We start from the raw sequence: 22,277 nt of genomic DNA, 5'->3' as shown, positions 1-22,277 counted from the left end.
GTATATCAGACAGTGTTCCATGGCTGTTCCAAAGGCTTTCACTGGCGGATTCTTGTCAGAATAGACCGCTTCTTCCTAGTTTGTCTTAGTCTGGAAGCTCAGCTGAAACCTGTCCACCATGGGTGACCCTGCTGATATCTGAATACCAGTGGCATAGCTTAGGTTTATTTTGTATGCTACAAGGGATTTTAAAGCAAAGAGTTGGCTTTTGACTCTAGCTTCTGAGTTTTCCCTCACAGTCCACATCACACTGTTATCACCAAGATCCTAGGACAGCAAAAGCTGCTAGCAAAAGCAGAAGCGGTGCCATTAGCACGTGCCCTGGGCCTGAGACACAGGTAGGTGGCTGCATCCCAAGACCTACAGGAGGCACAAACGCTGCTTCTCTGCTATAAAGTAAGGTCCACACGCTAAAAATGCCTCTGATAGTTTCTACTCCATTAGCTTGGGGGGTTCACCCTTCTCTTCTGTGCAGTAACAGAGGTAGAGTGCTGTGTTCACCTCTTTTCTAGGCACCCGCATCCATTTTTCTCCCAATCCGACTCCTAGGAGCCTTGTTGCAGGTCCTGCCTGCATTCGTTCTCCCTTGTCTTCCACAGGAGGTTGTGAATTAACACGTTAATCTCAGTCCCCTCCTGGAAACTCCTTTCTTCCCCAACTCCAATGATGAGTTGACTCTGGTTAGGCTCTTGCATCTCTGACTTGGTTCTTTTCAGTGGCCTTTGAGGACCGCTTTAGTCTTGTTGTTGTGAGTGGTCATTGAGTCGGCTCTGACTTAGGACTAACCTTACGTCCAACAGAACGAAACTTTGCCTGGTCTTGTGCTGTCTTTCAATGTGGGTTTTTATTAGGAATGTTGAGGAGCCCTGGTGGTACAGTGATTAAGCGCTCGGCTCCTAACCAAAAGCTTAACTATTAGAACATACCAGCTGCTTCACAGGAGAAAGACGTAACAATTTACTTCCTCAAAGATTACAGCCTTGGAAATCCTGTGGGGGAATTCTGCCCTGTCCTGTGGGGTAGCCATTAGTCAGCATTGAATCAACAGAAACAGGATTTTTTTTTTTTTTAATTAGGGATGCCTACTCAATTCATTTGTCTTTTCACTTTCAATGTTGTGCATGAATTATTGTTTATTTTCTCAATCTTCAGGTATTACCTATGTAAGGGTGATTTTCGGTCGCGTAGTTCCGTTCAGATCTCTGATCTGCAGAACATCGTGTCAGCTTTCCAGCTGAACATCCTCACCCTGCATTCCATGGACCCACAGACTCAGCATGTGCTCTGCACCTGTGCCATTCTGCTCGGGGAGCCTCTCAGGAGAGTCTGGTGTTACATATTCAAATCATGCATCTAAGTGTGTTATAATATGGTCACATGATCCCGAGGCCATCGGGTCTGGTGAGACAGTGATATCACCTGCTTTGTGGGGAAAGGGACACCCCCTTCTCTGCTCATGCGCACAAAGTCCCTGGCCCAGCAACGTCTCCAGTCCTTCCCAACCCACCATGGAGTCCAGGCTCCTTTGCTGGGCAGCCATCTGCCTCCTGGTGGCAGGTGAGTCCCTGGACACCAAGTAGTTCCAGTGTGTGTGTGTGTGCACATGGGGGCATGTGTGAGTGTGCATGTGTGTGTGGTATATATGGTGCGTGCTTTCATGTGCTATGAGTGTGAGGTATATGTGTGTCGTGCGTGTGAGCGTTGTGTGTGATGTCTGTGGAGAGTGTGTTTGTGTAGTGTATGTGATGAGTTTTATGTCCGTGTCCATGGTGTGTGTGTTGTGTGTATGCGTGTGTGTGTGGTGTGTGTCCCTATAGGGTGTGTATGTGTGCATGTGTGGTTTGTGTGTGGCTGTACGCGGTGAGTGTATGTGTGGTGTGTGTGATATGTGTGTCAGTCTGTCTGTGTGCTGATTCTCATCACTGTTCCCATTCTGTCCCAAGCATCTGTCTCCTCAGGTCAAACAGGTGCTGGAGTCTCCCAGGCCCCCAAGCACAGGGTCACAAAGAAGGGCCAGGCTGTAGCTCTCACGTGTGATCCAATTTCTGGTCATGTTGGCCTTTTCTGGTACCGACAGACCCTGGGGCAGGGCCTGGTGCTCCTGACTTATTTTCAGAATGAAAAGGAAGCAGACAAATCGGGGATGGCTGACGATCGGTTCTCTGCGGAGAGGCCTGAGGGGTCGTCTTCCACGCTGAGGATCCAGCCTGTGGAGCCCGGGGACTCGGCCTTGTACCTCTGTGCCAGCAGCTTAGACACAGCGTGGCATGGCTACCTCCTTCCTATGCACAAACCACATACTCCTCCTCTCTCCTTGCTTCTCCTAGAAGCCTGAGCAGAGTCTTCCTCTGTCCTCCACTCCCCAGGGAAAGCAGTAGACTAGGACATTAGCTGACCTTTCTGTAGGAGGAAGCCATACCACAAGAGAACTCCTGAAGCTCTTTGGCTGTAGGTGGGTGGATGGAAATCATTAGAAGGTGACAGAAATATCTGCCCAACCCTCTGCTGATTTGTGTTTACTGGGGTTACTTTGATGATCTCCTGTGTGTGGCAGAGGACAGGGATTTTTTGTATATCTTCAGTAACGGAGAGAAAAGGATTTCCTTCTACTTCAAGTGCTGGGTTTTTCTTCCTATTTTAGACTAGGTAATTATTTCCTTCTATCCCTCATTCTATTTTTCTCCCTTTCAGAATGCGGTTGTAAGGGAGAAAATCCCAGTTAGTTGATAACTGTCAGATATGCCACAGGAGTTAAGTAGAATGAGCTTAGGGTAGTAAACATAGTAACTCGAAGGAATAGAGTTTGGGTGTTTTAGGCTCGTTCTCTGGATGAGCAAAACCAGTGATGGGTATATATAAAGACATATGGAAAGATTTATTTCAAGAAAAGGGCTCACACAATTGTGGAGGCTGGCAAGTCCCAAATCCAAAGACTGGTCTCTCCTGACAAAAACTCCAACTTATGTGTGGCATAGTCTCTCCATCCTTTCTTCTAAGGAACATTCTGGTTGTATTTCTTCCAAGACAGATTTGCTTGTTTTTTTGACATTGCAGGGTACATACAATATTCTCTGTCAATGCCACATTCAGCAGAATGTTACAGATTTTGTTAAAAATACTGTAACTGCTGTTTGTTGTTTTTTTGTTTTGTTTTGTTAAAAAAGGTTGTTCCTTTTTTAAAGACAAAATATATTCTCCAAGCCTCATTCTCACTTGTACGAGTAAGGACCTTGGTGGTTCAAGTGGTTTTCACTCAGCTACTAACCTGAAGGTTGTTGGTTTGAACCCACCCAGTGATATGGTGATGATCTGGTCATCTGCTTGTGTAAAGATTACTTCCAAGAAAACCCTATGGAGCAGTCCTACTGTGTAACACGTGAAGTCACCGTGTGTCACAACTGACTCACTGGCAATGAGTTTGGTTGTTTTCATTTATTTGCTTGTTTGCTTAGGTCTATCAGTCAGGATCCTGGCAGGATTGAGGAAAAGCAATGAAGGGACTATTTGAAAAGTTGTGGTCCGGTTAGACAGGGGAAGAAGAAGTACCCTAGAGGGCTAGCACAGGTGGGTGTTTCCTACCTGTGTTGGTGTGAAGGAAGGAGAAGAGGGTGTGGTTTCCCTGGCAGCTGAGCGTTGTGGCTTTGGGAGAAGGCTGCCTGTTAGGAAAGATGGCCTTAGGGGAGAAAAGTAACCAATATAAAATGAAGCCCCACAAGAAGTGAGCCAGCCAGGGAAACAGATAGTATAATCATTCCCACTTCTAATTAGGGTGACCATATGTCTTGGTTTGCTCTGAACAGGCCTGGTTTTAGCATTGAAAGTCCCCTAACCCAAGAAACCCTTTAGTCCATAACCCAGGTTTCTTGGTCATCCTGCCACCTTCTCCTTTCCTGCCATTATCTCCCTTCAGCCTCACTCAGCCATGAGGAAGAGGAGAAAGGACCAGGGGGTCGGCCTCCCATGGCACCAATTTGGTGGGTATGGGGGAGCCAGCACAAACCACTCAGAGCCCACTGCATGGGGGGCTGAGGGAAGCAAGCCCCAAGGGCCTAGTCTGTGCTGAATGGTAGAGTCACAGAGGCCTTTCTGGGGAATCTGCACCCCTCAAGCTCACACATCCTGACCCCTGGTTTGCACTTGATTACTAACCTAAAGTTCAGTGGTTTGAACCTACCCAGGGTGCCACCGAAGAAAGGTCTGTCAATCACCTTTGTAAAGAATGTTCCTGTTATTTGTGGTTGGGTGGGTTCCAAATCATGGTTACCCCACGTCTACAGAGCAGAACAGCTCCAGAGGGTTTTCAAGACAGTACATAACTTTTCAGAAACAAATCAGCAGGCCTGTCTTCTGAGGTGTCTGTGGGTGGGTTAGAATCACCCACCTCTAGGTTAGTGTCTATGAGCAAACTGTGTCACTTAGGGACCTTTTCTAGATGTTTGAATGGATGGGTGGGTGGATGGATGGATGGATGGATGGATGGATGGATGGATGGATGGATGGATGGATGGATGGATGGATGGATGGGTGGATGGGTGGGGGGGTGGATGGGTGGGGAGTGGGGGGTGGGGGGGGATGGGTGGATGGGTGGGTGTGTGGATGGATGGATGGATGGGTGTGTGGATGGATGGTTGGCTAGGTGGTTGGGTGGTAGGTAGAGAGGTATGTAGATAGGAGATAGAGAGAGAGATAATAGACAGACAGATAGATAGATACATGGATACACAGATACGTAGATAGCTGTGATTGAGTAGATTCTGACTCATGGTGACCCCATGTGTGCAAAGTAGAACTGCTTCATAGAGTTTTCAAGGCTGTGACCTTTTGGAAGCAGATCACCAGGCCTGTCTCCAGGGCCTCTCTGGGTGGATTTAAACTGACATCATTTTGGCTGGTAATCAAGCCCTTAGGTGTTTGTGCGACCAAGGGACTCCTTCTGTAAAGACCACAGCCACGAAAACCCTCTGGAGCAGTTCTAGTCTACACACCTAGTGTATCCACAGTTGGAATAGATTCAGTGGCTATGGGTTTGGTTTTTTTAATTTAGACTTCTTTGGACTTAATTATGTGGCCCACATCCTAGTTCACCATGCAGGGCTGGAATGCTGCCTGGGACAGGTAGTCTAAACACAAACCTAGTTGAGACCATCACTGGGAGATGAGTTTAGTCAGGGATCCTCCCTCACAGCAGCGCACAGGCCTCTGACTCTAGAGTGGAGGACTTCAGGCTTTCATGGGAGGAGGAGTGGAAGGTGGGACAGGGGCAGTCGGAGAAGCAAAGCCTCAGAGACACACCAGAAATGCTGTGTGTGTACTTGGCCCCCAGTATAAAAAATTATTCAGATGATGCAGGAGTCTGTGGAATGGCGAGGCACTGGAAGCCTCAGCCTGCAGGGACAATGGCATCAGACAGGAGTGTCACAGGGCGTCCTCCAATCAGGAAAAAGAGGCTGAGAACACCAGCTCTCACCCCCAGAGGTCCAAGGCCCCATTGAGCTGTGATATTTCCCATGCCTGGCTGGCCCTGGGCTCCTGACTCTGCTGCTCAGTGCTCAGAGCTGTTTTGCCTTCTGGGGGCAGATGAGTCCTGTGAACAGTTGGTCTCTGCACTCAGAGCTGGGCCTCCCCTGGGGGTGCACCATCAGCCGCTCCTGCACTCACCTCTGCCACTTTCCCCATAGGCCCAGTGAGTTCTGGAGTCACACCCTTCCCCAGTCCCAGAGATATCTGATCAAAGCACCAGGACAGCAGGTGATGCTGAGCTGTTCCACCCTCTCTGGGTACCTCTCTATATCCTGGTATCAACAAGTGCAGGGGCAGGGCCCCAGTTTCTACTTCAGCATTACAGCAAGAAAGAGAGAAAGAAAAGTAACACTTCAGACCAGTTCTCACGCCAACAGTTCCCTGACTTCTTCTCAGAGCTGAATCTGAGTGCCCTTGATAGGTGGGACTTGGTTGTGTTCCTCTGCCAGCAGCTTGCACAGCCCTGCAGAGGCCCAGCTACTCTGTGCACAAAGCCCTCTGCCAGCTCAGGAAGTGACCATAAAAGAGCAGGCAGACTTCCCCAAGCAGCTGATTACAAGCGTACAATATTTATATAACTGTTAATATTTTGTTTATTAGCAAACACGCACTTTATCAACTCTACTCCACTTAGGCCTCAAGCAGTGATCTTGGCTGCAGTGTGCTGGGCATCACTGCGCTTTTTAGGACCTTCCTGAACAATTACTAATAAAGCTCACACTGACCCTGAAGAGGGCACTGTTGTTGCCTCATCTTCCAGTGAGAACACTGGTTTGTTGAGCTGAATCCCTGGCATCCACATGGGGCAGGATGCCCCCTTAGCCCAGAGCTGTGGGATATTAAGCCCACTTTCTCAAGCACCACATCTTTTATTTTCTGCTTTAACATAGAGAAATTCATTTTCTCACAGTCTAGTAGGATAGAAGTCCAAATTCAGGGCATCAGCTTCAGGGCAAGGCCCTCTGTCTGTAGTCTCTGGAGGAAGGTCCCTTTCGTCAACCTCCCTGGACAAGGAGCTTCTCTGTGCAGGAACCCCAGGTACAAAGGATGCACTCTGCTCCCAGTGCTTCTTCCTTGTCAAACAACACATCGTAAAACATGTACATTAAAAGAGGGCCTCGTCTGTGGTTGTACACTATTTCTATATAAAAATCATTCATCCTAGATCAACCTTGCTGGGTGATCATACTCTGGAGGTTTGGGGAGGACCATTTTATTTAAAATACTCACCCAAATCACTGAAAGTACCCTAATGATTTAACCTGAGCTTCTAAATGACAGAAATACTTGGAGAGTTGAAAACATAGGAGAAGTTGTTTCATACTGGAAATAATCATGAGCTCAAAGGTCCAAACTGTCTTGGGAGGAGGTCAAAGACAGCACACCCTCTTGGGAGAAATGTCCAAATTTCACTTATTCTGGGATATGCCCTTGTGTACACTGAGGAGGCCCTGAGCCAAGAGCCCGGCTGGGACAGTGACATCACTGAACGATTCCAAGAGAGCCCAGGTCCCATTTTCTCAGCACACTGCCTGACGAGACCCTCCTCTCCCTTCCCTGGGCCCCGACCAGCCATGCGCTCCAGGCTCCTCTGTTGCACGGCCTCTGCCTCCTGGGTGCAGCTGAGCCTTCAGACCACCAAGTAATCCCATTGTTTGTGTGTGGATGTGGGTGTGTATCTGTGCGGAAGTGTGGTGTATGCATGTGGATACATGTTTGAGATATGTGGTATATGGTGTGTGCATGTGTATAATCTATGAACATGTGTGTATGTGTGCAGTATGTGGTGAATGTGTGTGCCTGTGTGTCCCATATGGTGTGTGGTGCGTGCATGTGGGTGTTGTATGCATGTGTGTGATGTGTGCATGTATGTGGTGTGTGCCCAAGGTTCGACACCCCGATCCCTCCCATGTCCATAGCTGGAGATCCAGGTGTTGAGTCATCTGTAAATGAAGGAAACTTTTGCTTTGTAAATGGGCTCGGATGCAGCTGTGTGCCAGAGAACATCTTCCACTCTGGTGAGGTTTAGGTCCAGGATCAAGTTTGGGGCCAAGGTTCTTCAGGTTCAGCACATGGACCAAGATCTTGGTTTGTATACGTGTAGGATTTCAGTGCCAAATTCAGGTGCGGTGAGGCCAAGCCTCAGTTAGAACCACGGCTTGGCAGGCTACAAGGGATGGGGAAACTTTGGAGGAGTGGGTGATGTCTCTGCGGCAGCTTCAACATCACAGAATGATCCTATCAGGGAAAAGGGGTGCAGAACATTAGAGTGCTAGGCCTAGGACACCCCACCCTGAGTGGGAAACACTGCCCATCCTGCCTGGCCGGCCATAAGCTCCAGGCTCATCTGGTGAGGGAACCTCTGCCTCCTGGGGGCAGGTGAGTGCTGGCCACAGGTGGGAAGGCATCAACCTGCCTTTACCATCCCCGAAGTTCAAGCCCAATCATGAGGATGGCAGCAGCCAGGCCCCCTGCACTCTGTCCTCAGCTTCTTCCCTGTCCCCCCTTATACAGGCCCAATGGGTTCTGGAGTCACCCAGTGCCTGAGACACCTGAGCAAAGCATAAGGACAGCAGGTGATGCTGAGCTGTTCCCCCCTCTCTGGGGACCTTTCTGTGTACTGGTACCAGAAGACCCAGGGCAAGGGCCCTCAGTGCCTCCTAGAATATTGACAGGAAAGAGAGAGACAAAGGTGACATCCGGCATAAGTTCTCAGGCCAACTGACTCCCTGACTACCACTCGGAGCTGAACCTGAGTGCCCTGGAGCGTGGGGCCTTGGCTGTGTTCCTCTGTGTCAGCAACTTGCACAGCCCTGCAGAGTACTGGCCTCCGTGTACACAAAGCCCTCTGCCCAGCTTAGGAAGTGATGGTGAGAGTGAGGGCGGCATCCAGGCTGAGCTCAGGACAGCTGAGCCGAGGGCTCCCCAGATTCTATTTGCTCATCCCTGTAACCTGTGTCACTGCTGACAGAAGTGTGTTGAGGAAGGACTGTGTGACGGTTTGTTCAGATGCAGAACCACTACTGACACGGGTGAAGGTACTCTCCTGCAGGCAGAGGTCACAAACAGCAAAGCGAAGAAGCACACTGGGCTCCATTCCTCAGGCACCTGTGGGCTGTCTGACCCCCCTGCAGAACTATCCCCGCTTCAGCTTCTCCTCTTCAGGCCCAGGTGTGCAGGAGCAGGAAGGTCATAGGTCATGCACCACGTGGGATTATCATGCTGCCTCCCTGACAACTTCAGGGCAGAGACCTGCATGGATCCTACAGGTGACAAGAGAAAAGGCGCACCTTTCTGCAGTGGAGCTGTCGTTCATACCCAGACTGTGTGCCTTTTTTGATGAAGGTTGTCCCTGGGAAGTGCAAGCGGTGACCACACTCAGCTGCTAACCAGAAGGTTAGAGGTTCCAGTCCACTCAGAGCTATGTCAAAACAAAGGCCTGGCAATCTACTTCTGCAAAAGCATCTACTGAAAACCCTGTGGAGCACAGTTATACTCTGACACATATGGAGTCACCGTGAGTTGGAGTTGACTCTGTGGCAGCTGGTTTTGTTGGGTTTGTGTGAGTGGGGGCTTCCAGTGGAGTCTTCCCTGTTGCACACAGAGAGGAAGGGGGGTTTGCTAAGGAGTCTTCCTGTTCATGGTGCAGTCTACCACGAGAGAAAGGACATAAATGGTTGGAATTTGTTAGTCCATTTCCTTTATTTAAGCCACATTTTTGTGCCCTCTACTTTGTACAAGATTTGGGATCACATGAAATAAGAAACTTAAAATGAAAGTAACTCTCTATCTTGCCTCGGGAGTTCCAGGGTCTACAATCCTAAATGTCCAATATCGATCCTAAACATCTACCTGTTTCTGCGGAAACTTCTGTCTCATGAGTCACAGGCAATTACAGAATGCAGGGGGTCAGAGCACTACTGTGCATGCAGGGTCCAGCTCTGCTCCCTGGAGAAGATTCCAGAAGGAAACACACATGGACAATTTTATTAGTATCTGGCTGCATCCGAGTAGTCTGTGACTTACAGCAACCCCATCTGAGTCAGAGTAGAACTTCTCCACGGGGTTTGCAGTCGCTGAATTTCATAAGCAAATCTCCAGGCCTTACTTTGGAGGCACCTCTGGGTGCACTCAAACCTCCAACCTTTTGGTTAGCAGCTGAGTGTGTTAACCCTTTGCACCACCAGGACCTCAGTCCACTGATTAGCAACCTTAATTCAATCTACAGCCTTATTCCCCCACTGTGAAGTCTAATACAGTTACAGGCTCCAGGGCTTCGGATGTGCACATCTTTGGGGAACTTTCTCCTCCCGACCACACCCAAGAAGCAGGTGCCCGGATGTATCTAGCTAGGTGTGGGCAGGTATCCCACCAGTCAGTGAATGGATAAGGAACTGAGTGAAACCTTCCTGAGTGCTGGTTGAAGAGGTGCCCTGGGATCTGGAGCCCTGACTCCAGAGAGGGTCTTTGCAGGTGGAAGGAGGTTAACAGGAGGGTGGGAAACCAAGCAAATGAGAAAAGGACTCTTGAAGGAATATCTGGGACACGTGAGTCATAAATGGCACCAGGAAGCCCCAAAGATCTCCCCTGGCATTCTGGACTGCAGGGTTAGTTAGGTAAATAAAAGCCAGTGAGTCAAGGAGGAAATCCACAAACTGTTTTGTGGGAAGCCAGGAAAGACTCATCTCCTGACTAGATTTGTGCAAATCAGAGGACTGCATTCCTCCCACTCTGAGCTGCTGGCTGCATGTTTGTTTTTTACCTGAAGTTTCCAGGGGGTGGGGGAGGGGGCGTGGCCACTGGGACTGGCTGCTCTGGGGCCAGGCTGGACAGGAGGGTGACATCTCAGAAGGGCCCTTCCAGAGTTGGTTCCTGCCATGCGCCTCCTGTGCACTGTGGTCCTGGCTGTCCTGGGGGCAGGTGTGTCCTGGGCAGGAGCCTCCCCTCTCCTGGGATTTCCCGATCCTGCCCCAGCTTTTCCCTGTGGCCTCCGCACCAGCTTTGGTCTCTGTCCCCACAGGGCACACGGATGCTGGCATCACGCAGACCCCAAGGCACACGATCACAAGGACAGGAGGGAATGTTACCCTGCAATGCACCCAGGACATGAACCACAACTCCATGTACTGGTACCGACAAGACCCGGGACTGGGCCTGCGGCTGATCCACTACTCTAATGGTGTTCCTGATACCTAAAAAGGCGATGTCCCCGAGGGGTACAGTGTCTCCAGATCAAACACGCAGGACTTCCCCCTCACGGTGGGGTCGGCCGTCCCGTCGCAGACAGCTGTGTACTTCTGTGCCAGCAGTGTCTCCACAGTGCTGCACAGCCACCTCAGCCCCTCACAAAAAGGGTTCAGGAAACCCATGCAGCCCGCTCAGCCTGGGGACCTTGGAGCTGGGGTGGCAGGCGCAGGGGCCCCTGTTGCTGCTGAGGTCCAGCTTAAGGCACTCTCAGCCAGCCAGGACCTAGTGATGGGACTCAGCTGTGTGTCTCTGGGCTAGCAGCAATCACACAGAGCTGCAGTGTGTCCTGTCCCTGAGACCCTTGCCTGGCTCCCAAATGCTCGACCTTTGCCAGCCCTGCTCCCCCTGAAGGAAAGTGAGTTTGTAACTACAGTGTCCTATTAATGAAAGTGGACGTATTTTAGTGACTATGGAACACCTGGGCATTCCCTTAGCAGTGGAGTGAGGAGTTGAACCCCCTGTAACAGCCTCGTGGGTTCTGGAAGCATGGGGAGATGCTCTAGGGCGTATCACACACCGGTGTTTCTGGACTAAGTCTCCTTCCATAAAGGCTAAGTCTCCTTCCATAAAGAAGTGGAGAGGAACTGTTTCTGTGGCACGGAGACTTGAGTGGCAGGGCTTTGCCATGGGACGTGGAGACATAGTCTCTCACAGAGAGAAGAGAATGCAGGGGACATGGGTCTTTGACTGGGGCAGTGGGCCAGGACCCCTGTGGTGATTTTTTTAAAGAGCGCTTACCCGCTGCAGTAGAGTGGATTCCGACTCATAGCGACCCTGTAAGACAGAGTAGAACTGCCCCATACGGTTTGCAAGGAGCACCTGGTGGATTCGAGCTGCTGACCTTTTGGTTAGCAGCCGTAGCTCTTAACCACTATGCTGCCAGGGTTTCCAAAGCGAGCTTATACATGTTCAAATCAGTCATGCAAGTGTGTTTTAATGTGGGCACATGTTCCTGAGGCCATGGGAACTGATGAGACTGTGGGGAAAGGGACACTTCCTCCTCTGCTCATGTGCACAAAACCCTGCCCCAGCAAATCCTCCAGTCCTGCCCAACCCACCATGGGCTCCAGGCTCCACCGCTGGGTGGCCCTCTGCTTCCTGGGGGCAGGTGAGTCCCTGGACACCAAGTAGTTCCAGTGTGTGGTGCGTGCGTGTGCATGCATGGGGGCGTGTGTGAGTGTGCATGTGTGCTTGTATGTGGTGCATGTGTGTGGTATGAGTGTGTGGTGTGTGTGTTGTGAGTGATGTCTGTGTTTATGTGGTGTATGCATTGAGTGTGTACATGGTATGTGTGTTATGTTCATGTGTATGGTGTATGTGTTGTGTGTGTGTGTGTGTGTGGTGTGTGTGCCTGTATGGTATGTGTGTATGCACAATATATGTGGTGTGTATGTGTGTGTGCATGTGTGGTTTGTGTGTGGCTGTATGTGGTTAGTGTATGTGTGGTATGTGTGATGTGTGTGTCTGTCTGTCTGTGTGGTGATTCCCGTCATTGTTCCCATTCTGTTCCCAGCACGTGTCTCCTCAGGTCACAGAGGTGCTGGACTCTCCCAGCCCCCAAGCACAGGGTCACAAAGAGGGGCCAGACTGTAGCCATCAGGTGTGATCCAATTTCTGGTCATGCTGGCCTTTTCTGGTACCGACAGATCCGGGGGCAGGGCCTGGTGCTCCTGACTTATTTCCAGAATAAAGATGAAGCAGACAAATCGGGGATGCCTAAGGATTGGTTCTCAGTGGAGAAGCCTGATGGATCATCTTCCACGCTGAGGATCCAGGCTGTGGAACCAGGGGACTTGGCCGTGTACCTCTGTGCCAGCAGCTTAGCCACAGCGTGGCATGGCCACCTCCTTCCTGTGCACAAACCACATACTCCTCCTCTCCTTGCCTCTCCTAGAAGCCTGAGCAGAGCCTTCCTCTGTCCTCCACTCCCCAGGGAAAGCAGTAGACAAGGACATCAGCTGACCTTTGTGTAGGAGGAGACAGGACCACAGGAGAACTCCTGAAGCACTGTGGTTATAGGTGGAGAGAAGGAAATCATTAGAAGGAGACAGAAATGTCTGCCCAGTGCTATACTGATCTGTATTTACTGGGGTTACCTTGATGGTCTCCCTTGTGTGGCGGGGGTAGGGCTTTTTTGTATATCTTCAGTAACGGAGATGAAAGAACCTCCTACTTCAAGTGCTGAGTTTTTCTTCCCATTTTAGAGAAGATATTATTTCCTTCTATCCCTCACTCTATTTCTCTCCCTTTCAGAACATAGTTGAAAGGGAGAAAGTCCCAGTTAGATGACAACTGTCAGATATGCTACAGGAGTTAAGTAGAATGAGCTTAGGATAGTAAACATAGTAACTCAACGGAATAGAGTTTGGGTGTTTCACGCTGGCTCCTCTAGATGAGCAAGACCAGTGAGGGGTATATATAAAGACATATGTTGTTGTTGTTAGGTGCCGTCGAGTTGGTTCCGACTCATAGCGACCCTATGCACAACAGAACGAAACACTGCCAGGTCCTCAGCCATCCTTACAATTGTTGTTATGCTTTAGCTCATTGTTGCATCCACTGTGTCAATCCACCTCTTTGAGTGTCTTCCTCTTTTCCACTGCCCTGTACTCTGCCAAACATGATGTCCTTCTCTAGGGACTGATCCCTCAGGACATGTCTAAAGTATGTGAGACGCAGTCTCGCCATCCTTACTTGTAAGGAGCATATTGAAAGACATAAAGAAAGATTTATTTCAAGAAAGTGGCTCACACAACTGCGGAGGCTGGCAAGTCCCAAATCCACAGATCAGGTGTCAGGCTAGAGGCTTCTCCTGACTCACGTGGTTGCAGGAGCTGGTGAATCCAAAATCTGCAGGTCATGCGACAGGCTGAAATTTCTCCAGGAACTGGAGGTCAACCATGAAATGAGTGCAGGATTGAGAGAGAGAGTATGAGATTTGCCGGAACAACCACATACATTGGATGCAGGCCACACCCCCAAGGAAATTGTCCTCCCACCTGATTGGCTGCTCACATCAGATCACAAAATGGAGGATGATTACATAATATCTGCCAAACCATAAGATCCATGGTCTAGACAAGCTGACACGGAACGTTAACCATCACATAGGGTTAGGACTAGTGCTGGGATTTGGATTCAAGAAAATTGATTGCAAAACTTCCAGAATATCCTGGAATATGCACTCTGCTGCCTACGCAGAAGCCCCTGGGTGGCAGACGAGTTTGTGCTCCACTACTAACCAGAAGGTTGGCAGTTCAATTCCACCCACCGCAATCAGGGAAGAAAGGGCTGGATATCTGGTTCCACAGAGATTACAGTCAAGAAAACCTTGTGGAGCTCAGTTTTACTCTGTAACACACGGGTCCCTTGTAACTCAGAAGCTAAGTCAATGGTTTGGTGTTTGGTTTTGAATATGCAGACAGTTCCTAGAGTCTCTTGGGCCAGAGCAGAAGGGATAAAACTTGATGGGGCTTCCCTTTTTGGTCTCAAGATGGCACTGTGGTACCACTGAGGTCTAGGGGGCTGGCGGGGGGGCGGTTCTGGGGGAGCTGCCCAGGAGGGGAAGGGTTAAGAAAAACTTCACCACATCCCATATTAGGCAGGGTTTTGGAGCTCTCAGTCACTGCCAGGCTACCTATAGCTCTGCAGGAGGTGGGTGGTCCCTCTAATTGCTAATGAGACCCACAGTGGGAGATCTGTGGGCCCACAGCCTTCATCCCAGGGGCAAGTGCAAAGAGAGGAGGATGAGAAGCCCTGGGGTGGGGTCTACCCTGAACTCAGTGCACTGTGCCTTGCCCTATTGTTCCTGCAGTCAGAGCGCCCTGGGCCTGGGACCCTGGGGGAAGGCTACCCAAATGTCCATTGGAGAAGGGGCTCTGAGGAAGAGGAGGATTAGGAAGGAGAGGAGGAGGAGAAGGAGGGAAAAGGAGAGGAGAAGAAAGTGGAGGAAGAGAAGGAGAAGAAGGAAGAAAAAGAGGAGCAAGAGAAAGATGAGAAGAAGAGGTGTTAGGAGGAGGAAGAGAAGGTGGAGAAAAAAGAGAAGGAGGGGGAGGAAGAAAGAACAGGAGAATGGGGCTCCGTAGAGGAGGAAGAGGATAGCATTGGTCTGGGTGGTATGTACGTGCTTGTGCATGTGTGGGCACGTGCATGTCTGTGTGTACATGTTTGTGTGCCTGTGACTTTGCATGTGTGCATGTGTGTGCATGTGATAGAGAGACTGCAGATAGCACTTCACGCTACATCATCAATTTCAAATATTCTGGGCATCTGAGTAAAGTAGAGAGCAGTCGCTCCCAACCTGAAATTTATGGCTCATTTTCTTTCCAAGGGATAGGAGCAGAGTAGGATGCCATTGAGCAGCTTTAAACTCTCTGGGTGATTTGGGATTTTACACCTCTTAAATAATTACATAAGTCACTTTAGTATTATTGGGTGGCTGTTGTCCTTGTTTTAACTTCTGTGATATTCACCCCTGATACACGGAGACCCAATGAAGAACAGAATGAAACTCTTCCCGGTCTTGCACCATTCACCTGATGGGGTGAGGATTGGAATGTCATGATTGCCACGATTTTCATTGTCTGATTTTCAGAAGCAGAACACCAGCCCTTTCTTCTTATTCCATCTTAGTCTGGACTCCTCTAAAATCTGCTCAGCTTTACAGCAACACACAGGCCTCCAATGACAGATGGGTGGTGGTTGAGCATGAGGTGAACTGGCAGGGAATTGAAGCTGGGTCTCCTACATGGAAGGTTAGAGTTCTGTCTCTGAACCATCACCACCCCCTAGCAAACAAAAACTCTCTGAAAGAAAAAAAATGTCAATCGCAAACTATAAAACCCACAAGGAAACAAACCACTCAGGGGAAATGTTAATAGATGCCCCAGACAGCAGCACTGGACCTGGAGATAATCAGCTAGTAGAATTATCAGCCGGAGACTGTAAGCTAAGTCTCTACCAAGTACCTGTGGGCATAGGGCGGGCTTTGGAGGGTTCTGAAGCTGTCTCAAGGGTAGATTAAAAAAGGAACTGAAATAACCATTGCTTTGGCTTGCATTAAAACCCATGCTGTTGTTGTTAGGTGCCGTAGATTCGATTCCAACTCATAGCGACCCTATGCAAAACAGAAGGAAACACTGCCCAGTCCTGCACCATCCTTACAATTGTTGTTATGCTTGAGCTCATTGTTGCAGCCGCTGCGTCAATCCACCTCGTTGAGGGTCTTCCTCTTTTCCACTGACCCTGTACTCTGCCAAGCATGATGTCCTTCTCCAGGGACTGATCCCTCCTGACAACATGCCCAAAGTATGTAAGATGCAGTCTCACCATCCTTGCCTCTGAGGAGCTTTCTGGCTGCACTTCTTCCAAGACAGATCTTTTCGTTCTTCTGGCAGTCCATGGTATATTCAATATTCTTCGCCAACGCCACAATTCAAAGGCATCAACTCTTCTTCAGTCTTCCTTATTCATTGTCCAGCTTTTACATGCGTATGATGTGATAGAAAATACCATGGCTGGGGTCTGGTGCACCTTAGTCTTCAGGGTGACATCTTTGCTCTTCAACGCTTTGAAGAGGTCCTGTGCAGCAGATTTACCCAATGCAATGTGTCTTTTGATTTCTTCCCTGTTGCTTCTGTGGCTGTTGATTGTGGATCCAAGTAAAATGAAATCCTTGACAACTTCTATCTTTTCTCTGTTTATCATGATGGTGCTCATTGGTCCAGTTGTGAGGATTTGTTTTCTTTATGTTGAGGTGTAATCCATACTGAAGGCTGTGGTCTTTGATCTTCATCAGTAAGTGCTTCAAGTCCTCTTCACTTTCAGCAAGCAAGGTTGTGTTATCTGCATAGCGCAAGTTGTTAATAAATCTTCCTCCAATTCTGATGCCCCATTCTTCTTCATATAGTCCAGCTTCTCGGATTATTTGTTCAGCATACAGATTAAATAGGTGTGGTGAAAGAATACAACCCTGATGCAGACCTTTCCTGACTTTAAACCAATCAGTATCCCCTTGTTCTGTCTGAACAACTGCCTCTTGATCTATGTAAAGGTTCCTCATGAGCACAATTAAGTGTTCTGGAATTCCCATTCTTCCCAATTTTATCCATAGTTTGTTATGATCCACACAGTCGAATGCCTTTGCATACTCAATAAAACACAGGTATTCTCTGCTTTTAGCCAGGATCCATCTGACATCAGCAATGATAGCCCTGGTTCTGCGTTCTCTTCTGAAACTGGCCTGTATTTCTGGCAGTTCCCTGTCGAGATACTGCTGCAACCATTTTTTAATGATCTTTAGCAAAATTTTGCTTTTGTTTGATATTAATGATATTGTCCTATAATTTTCACATTTGGTTCGATCACCTTTCTTGGGAATAGGCATAAACATGGATCTCTTCCAGTCAGTTGGCCAGGAAGCTGTATTCCATATTTCTTGGCATAAACGAGTGAGCACCTCCAGCACTGCATCTGTTTGTTGAAACATCTCAATTGACATTCCATCGATTCCTGGAGCCTTGTTTTTTGCCAGTGCCTTCAGAGCAGCTTGGACTTCTTCCTTCAATACCATCAGTTCTTGATCATATGGCATCTCTTGAAATGGTTGAATATCGACTAATTCTTTTTGGTATAATGACTCTATGTATTCTGTCCATCTTCTTTTGATGCTTCCTGCATCGTTTAATATTTTCCCCATGGAATCCTTCACTATTGCAACTCGAGGCTTGAGTTTTTTCTTCAGTTCTTTCCGTTTGAGAAACACCGAGCGTGTTCTTCCATTTTAGTTTTCCATCTCCAGCTCTTTGCACATGTCATTATAATACTTTACTTTGTCTTCTCGAGAGGCCCTTTGAAATCTTCTGTTCAGTTCTTTTACTGCATCAATTCTTCCTTTTGCTTTAGCTGCTCGACGCTCAAGAGCAAGTTTCAGAGTCTCCTCTGACATCCATCTTGGTCTTTTCCTTCTTTTCTGTCTTTTCAGTGACCTCTTGCTTTCTTCTTAGGTGATGTCCTTGATGTCATTCCACAACTCGTCTGGTCTTCGGTCACTAGTGTTCACTGCATCAAATCTCTTCTTGAGATGGTCTCTAAATTCAGGTGGGATATACTCAAGGTCATATTTTGGCTCTCGTGGACTTGCTCTGATTTTTTCCAGTTTCAGCTTGAACTTGCATATGAGCAATTGATGGTCTATTCCACAGTAGGCCCCTGGCCTTGCTCTGACTGATGATATTATGCTTTTCCATTGTCTCTTTCCACGGATGTAGTCAATTTGACTTCTATGTGTTCCAGCTGGCGAGGTCCATGTGTATACTCGCCGTTTATGTTGGTGAAAGAAGGTATTTGCAATGAAGAAGTCATTGGTCTTGCAAAATTCTATCATTCGCTCTCTGGCATTTTTTCTATCACCAAGGCCATATTTTCCAACTACTGATCCTTCTTTGTTTCTAACTTTCACATTCCAATTGCCAGTAATTATCATGGGTTAAAACCCATGAGCTCCTCCAATTTCTTCTTATAAAAGTTGGCAAAGTGATACTGAGCATTAACTTTCTTCTCCTCTAACCCACATCCCTCCTTTGCACCTTGCAGGTGGATGCCCACAACCAAGAGCCCGTTTTCTTACATGGATGAACAAGGTTCAAGACTGGGAGATCCAGAGGTGGGCTTCCCAGGGTGCAAAGCCACGTGCAGCAAGATTGTAGGTGCCCGTACCCAGCATCCGAGGTCACAGATTGGGGAGGAAATCCAGTCAGCATACGGCCACTCCGCTAAAAGCCAATGACAATGTGGAGAAACTGCTGACCACTTGGCCAAATCATGAAGTCCACGGTGCATGCAATGATTTGAACAGCCTTCGAAGTCATTTTTTGTCTGTTTTGAAGTTTTTGTGTTAAAAATTTTTTGCAGATGCAAGATTTAAAATGGGTTTCTTGGACCAAGAGCTAAACAAGAATTAGTCTTAATGCCATTTAGCTGAAGCAGCAACTTTATCCAGAATCAAACTTAGGAAGTTTTCCTTATCTGCATGAGTTAGCAATACTTAACCAGCATGGGTTAGCAACACTCATCTAGTCAACACAAAACAACTGAGCATTCAGTGATAACTTTCCCAAAACAAAAGGATGGGTGGGTGAGTGGATGTATGTATGTATGTATGGATGGATGGATGGGCAGGTAGGAAGATGTATGGATGGATGGATGGGCAGGTGGGAAGTTGGAGGGATGGATGGATGGATGGATGGATGGATGGATGGATGGATGGATGGATGGATGGATGGATGGATGGATGGATGGATGGATGGATGGGCGGGCAGGTGGGAAGATGGATGGATGGATGGATGGATGGATGGATGGATGGATGGATGGATGGATGGATGGATGGACGGATGGATGGGTGGGTAGTCAAGTAGATAGAAGACAGAGAGAGAGAGATAATAGACAGACAGATAGACAGATACATGGCCCTATACACAAAGCCCTCTGCCCAGCTTAGGAAGTGATGGTGAGAATGGCGCGGCCTCCAGGCTGAGCTCAGGCCAGCTGAGCCGAGGGCTCCCTAGACTCTCTTTGCTCATCCCTGTAACCTGTGTCACTGCTGACAGAAGTGTGCTGAGGAAGGACTGTGTGACGGTTTGTTCAACTGCAGAACCACAACTGACAGAGGTGAAGCCACTCTCCTGCAGGCAGAGGTCACAAACAGCAAGGCGAGGAGGCACACTGGGCTCCATTCCTCAGGTACCTGTGGGCCCTCCGACCCCTCTGTAGAAGTATCCCTGCTTCAGCTTCTCCTTTTCAGGCCCAGATGTGCAGGAGCAGGAAGGTCATAAGTCATGGACCACGTGGGATTATCATGCTGCCTCCCTGACAACTTCAGGGCAGAGACCTGAGTGGATCCTACAGGTGACAAGAGAAAAGGCGCACCTTTCTGCACTGGAGCTGTCGTTCATACCCAGACCATGTGCCATTTTTCTTGAAGGCTGTTCCTGCAGGTGCAAACGGTGACCACGCTCAGCTGCTAACCAGAAGGTTAGAGGTTCCAGTCCACTCAGAGCTACGTCAAAACAAACGCCTGGCAATCTACTTCTGCAAAAACATCTACTGAAAACCCTATGGAGCACAGTTATACTCTGACACACATGGAGTCACCGTGAGTTGGAGCTGACTCAGTGGCAGCTGGTTTTGTTGGGTTTGTGTGAGTGGGGGGGTTCCTGTGGAGTCTTCCCTGTTGCACACAGAGAGGAAGGGGGGTTTGCTAAGGAGTCTTCCTGTTCATGGTGCAGCCTACCAGGAGAGAAAGGACATAAAGGGTTGGAATTTGTTAGTCAATTTCCTTTATTTAACCCATTGTTTTGTGCCCTCTACTTCTTACAAGATTTATTTTTTTACTTTGTACAAGATTTGGGATCACATGAAATAGGAAAGGAAACTTAAAAATGAAAATAAGTATGTTTCTTGTTTGGGGGTTCCAGGGTCTCCAAGCTACATGTACAATATTGACCTTAAATATCTGCCTGTTTCTGTGGAACCTTCTGTCTCATGAGTCACAGGCCTATTACGGAATGCAGGGGGTCAGGGCACTACTGTGCATGCAGGGTCCAGCTCTGCTCCCTGGAGAAGGTTCCGAGTAAAAAACTCACGGAAAATTTCACCAGTTACCATCCCCAGCTGCAGTCAAGTAGATTCTGACTCAGAGCAACTGCATGTGAGTCAGCGTAGAACGTCTCCGCGGGGTTTTCAGTCCCTGACTTTTCTTAAGCAGATCTCCAGGCCTTACTTTGGAGGCACCTCTGGGTGCACTCAAGCCTCCAAACTTTTGGTTAGCAGCTGAGTGTGTTAACCCTTTGCAACACCAGGAACTCAGTCCACTGATTAGCAACCTTAATTCAACCTGCAGCCTTAATCCCCCGCCATGAAGTCTAATACACTCACAGGCTCCAGGGATTAGGACGTGGACATCTTTGGGGATCGTTCTCCTGCTGACCACACCCGGGAAGCAGGTGTCGTGATGAATCTAGCTAGGTGTGGGCAGGTGTCCCCCCAGTCAGGGAATTGATAACGAATTGAGTGAAACTTTCCCGAGTGCTGGTTGAAGAGGCGCCCTCGGATCTAGAGCTCTGACTCCAGAGTGAGTCCTTGCAGGTGGAAGGAGGTTAACAGGATGGTGGGTGACCGAGCAAATGAGAAAAGGACTCTTGAAGGAGTTCTAGAACACAGGAGTCTTTGTTGCACCAGGAAGCCACAAGGATCTCCCCTGACATTCTGGACTGCAGGGAGAGTTAGGTAAATAAAAGCCAGTGAGTCAAGGAGGAATTCCATCCTCAGGGAGAAATTTATACAGAGTTACAAACTATTCTGCACAAAGGCAGGAAAGACTCATCTACGTACAGGACCTGTGCAAATTCAGAGCAGTGCACTCCTCCCAGTCTGGGCTGTTGGCCTGAATGTTTATTTTGACTGGAGGTTGCAGGGAAAAGGGGCGTGACCACTGGGGCAGGCTGCTCTGGGGCCAGGCTGGGGCAGGAGGGTGACATCTCAGAAGGACCCCTCCAGAGCTTGTCCCTGCCATGCGCCTCCTGTGCGTTGTGGTCCTGGCTGTCCTGGGGGCAGGTGCGTCCTGGGCAGGACCCTCTCCTCTCCTATGACTTCCGGATCCTTCCCCAGCCTTTCCCTTTGGCACCAACTTTGGTCTCTGTCCCCACAGGGCACACGAATGCTGGCGTCACCCAGAACCCGAGGCACAAAATCGCGAGGACAGGAGGGAACTTGACCCTGCAATGTACCCAGAACATGAACCATGAGTACATGTACTGGTACCGACAAGACCCGGGACTGGGGCTGAGGCTGATCCACTACTCTGTCCGTGTTGGTGATACTGAAAATGGTGACATCCCCGAGGGTTATAGCGTCTCCAGATCAAAAAAGGAGCACTTCCACCTCACCCTGGGGTCGGCCGCCCCCTCGCAGACAGCTGTGTACTTCTGCGCCAGCAGTTACTCCACAGTGCTGCAGGGTCACATCAGCCCCTCACAAGAAGGGCTCACGAGGCCCCCATAGCCTGCTCAGACCCAGGGCCTCGGAGCTGGGGTGGAAGGTGCAGGGCCCTCCATTCCTGCTGAGGTCCAGCTCCAGGCCACTCTCAGCCAGCCTAGACCTGGGGATGGGACTCAGTCATGTGTCTCTGGGCTAGCAGCAATCACACAGAGCTGCAATGTGTCCTGCCCCGGGGCCCCTCACCTGGCACCCATGCTCCCCACGAAGGAAAGGGAGTTTGAAACTACAGTGTCCAGTTAATGAAAGCAGACATACTTTAGTGACCATGGAACACCTGGGGATTCTTCTAGCAGTGAAATGAGGAGCTGAACCCCCTGTAACAGTCTTGTGGGTTCTGGAAGCATCGGGAGACGCTCTAGAGCATGTTACACACCACTGTTTCTGGATGAGGAGCCTGAGTCTCCTTCCACAAGGAAGAGGAGAGGAACCTTTTCTGTGGCATGGAGACTTGAACA

The 22,277-nt window shown here is 49.1% G+C and overlaps 1 protein-coding gene and 1 gene segment (V, D, J or C); both read left to right on the top strand.

Annotated features, from left to right (window-relative positions):
* The first annotated feature begins 11,221 nt into the window (after nt 1-11,221).
* On the top strand, nt 11,222-14,665 carry LOC135232287 (uncharacterized). The gene is made up of 3 exons (XM_064290357.1): nt 11,222-11,894; nt 12,101-12,620; nt 14,582-14,665. Exons 1-3 carry the CDS (start codon nt 11,641-11,643, stop codon nt 14,663-14,665), a joined length of 858 nt encoding a protein of 285 aa, XP_064146427.1. The 5' UTR covers nt 11,222-11,640.
* A 6,615-nt stretch (nt 14,666-21,280) lies between these two features.
* On the top strand, nt 21,281-21,825 carry LOC111747719 (T cell receptor beta variable 6-5-like). The segment is given in 2 exon segments: nt 21,281-21,378; nt 21,473-21,825. Coding segments are annotated over 2 exon segments (396 nt in total).
* Nucleotides 21,826-22,277: the final 452 nt, after the last annotated feature.

The sequence above is a fragment of the Loxodonta africana genome, chromosome 8 (assembly GCF_030014295.1).
Source record: "Loxodonta africana isolate mLoxAfr1 chromosome 8, mLoxAfr1.hap2, whole genome shotgun sequence".
In the NCBI taxonomy this organism is placed as follows: Eukaryota; Metazoa; Chordata; class Mammalia; order Proboscidea; family Elephantidae; genus Loxodonta; species Loxodonta africana.
This window is presented reverse-complemented; position numbering and strand designations above follow the sequence as displayed.

Bases quoted from the DNA above. Each gene is read 5' to 3' on its own strand.
- LOC135232287 (XM_064290357.1), top strand. From the start codon at position 11,641: ATGCTGCCAGGGTTTCCAAAGCGAGCTTATACATGTTCAAATCAGTCA. The intron at 11,895-12,100 runs GTAGTTCCAGTG...TGTGTGTGTGTG, and splicing joins GGTGAGTCCCTGGACACCAA to TGTGTGTGGTGTGTGTGCCT. The intron at 12,621-14,581 runs GTGCACAAACCA...TTGTTCCTGCAG, and splicing joins GGCATGGCCACCTCCTTCCT to TCAGAGCGCCCTGGGCCTGG.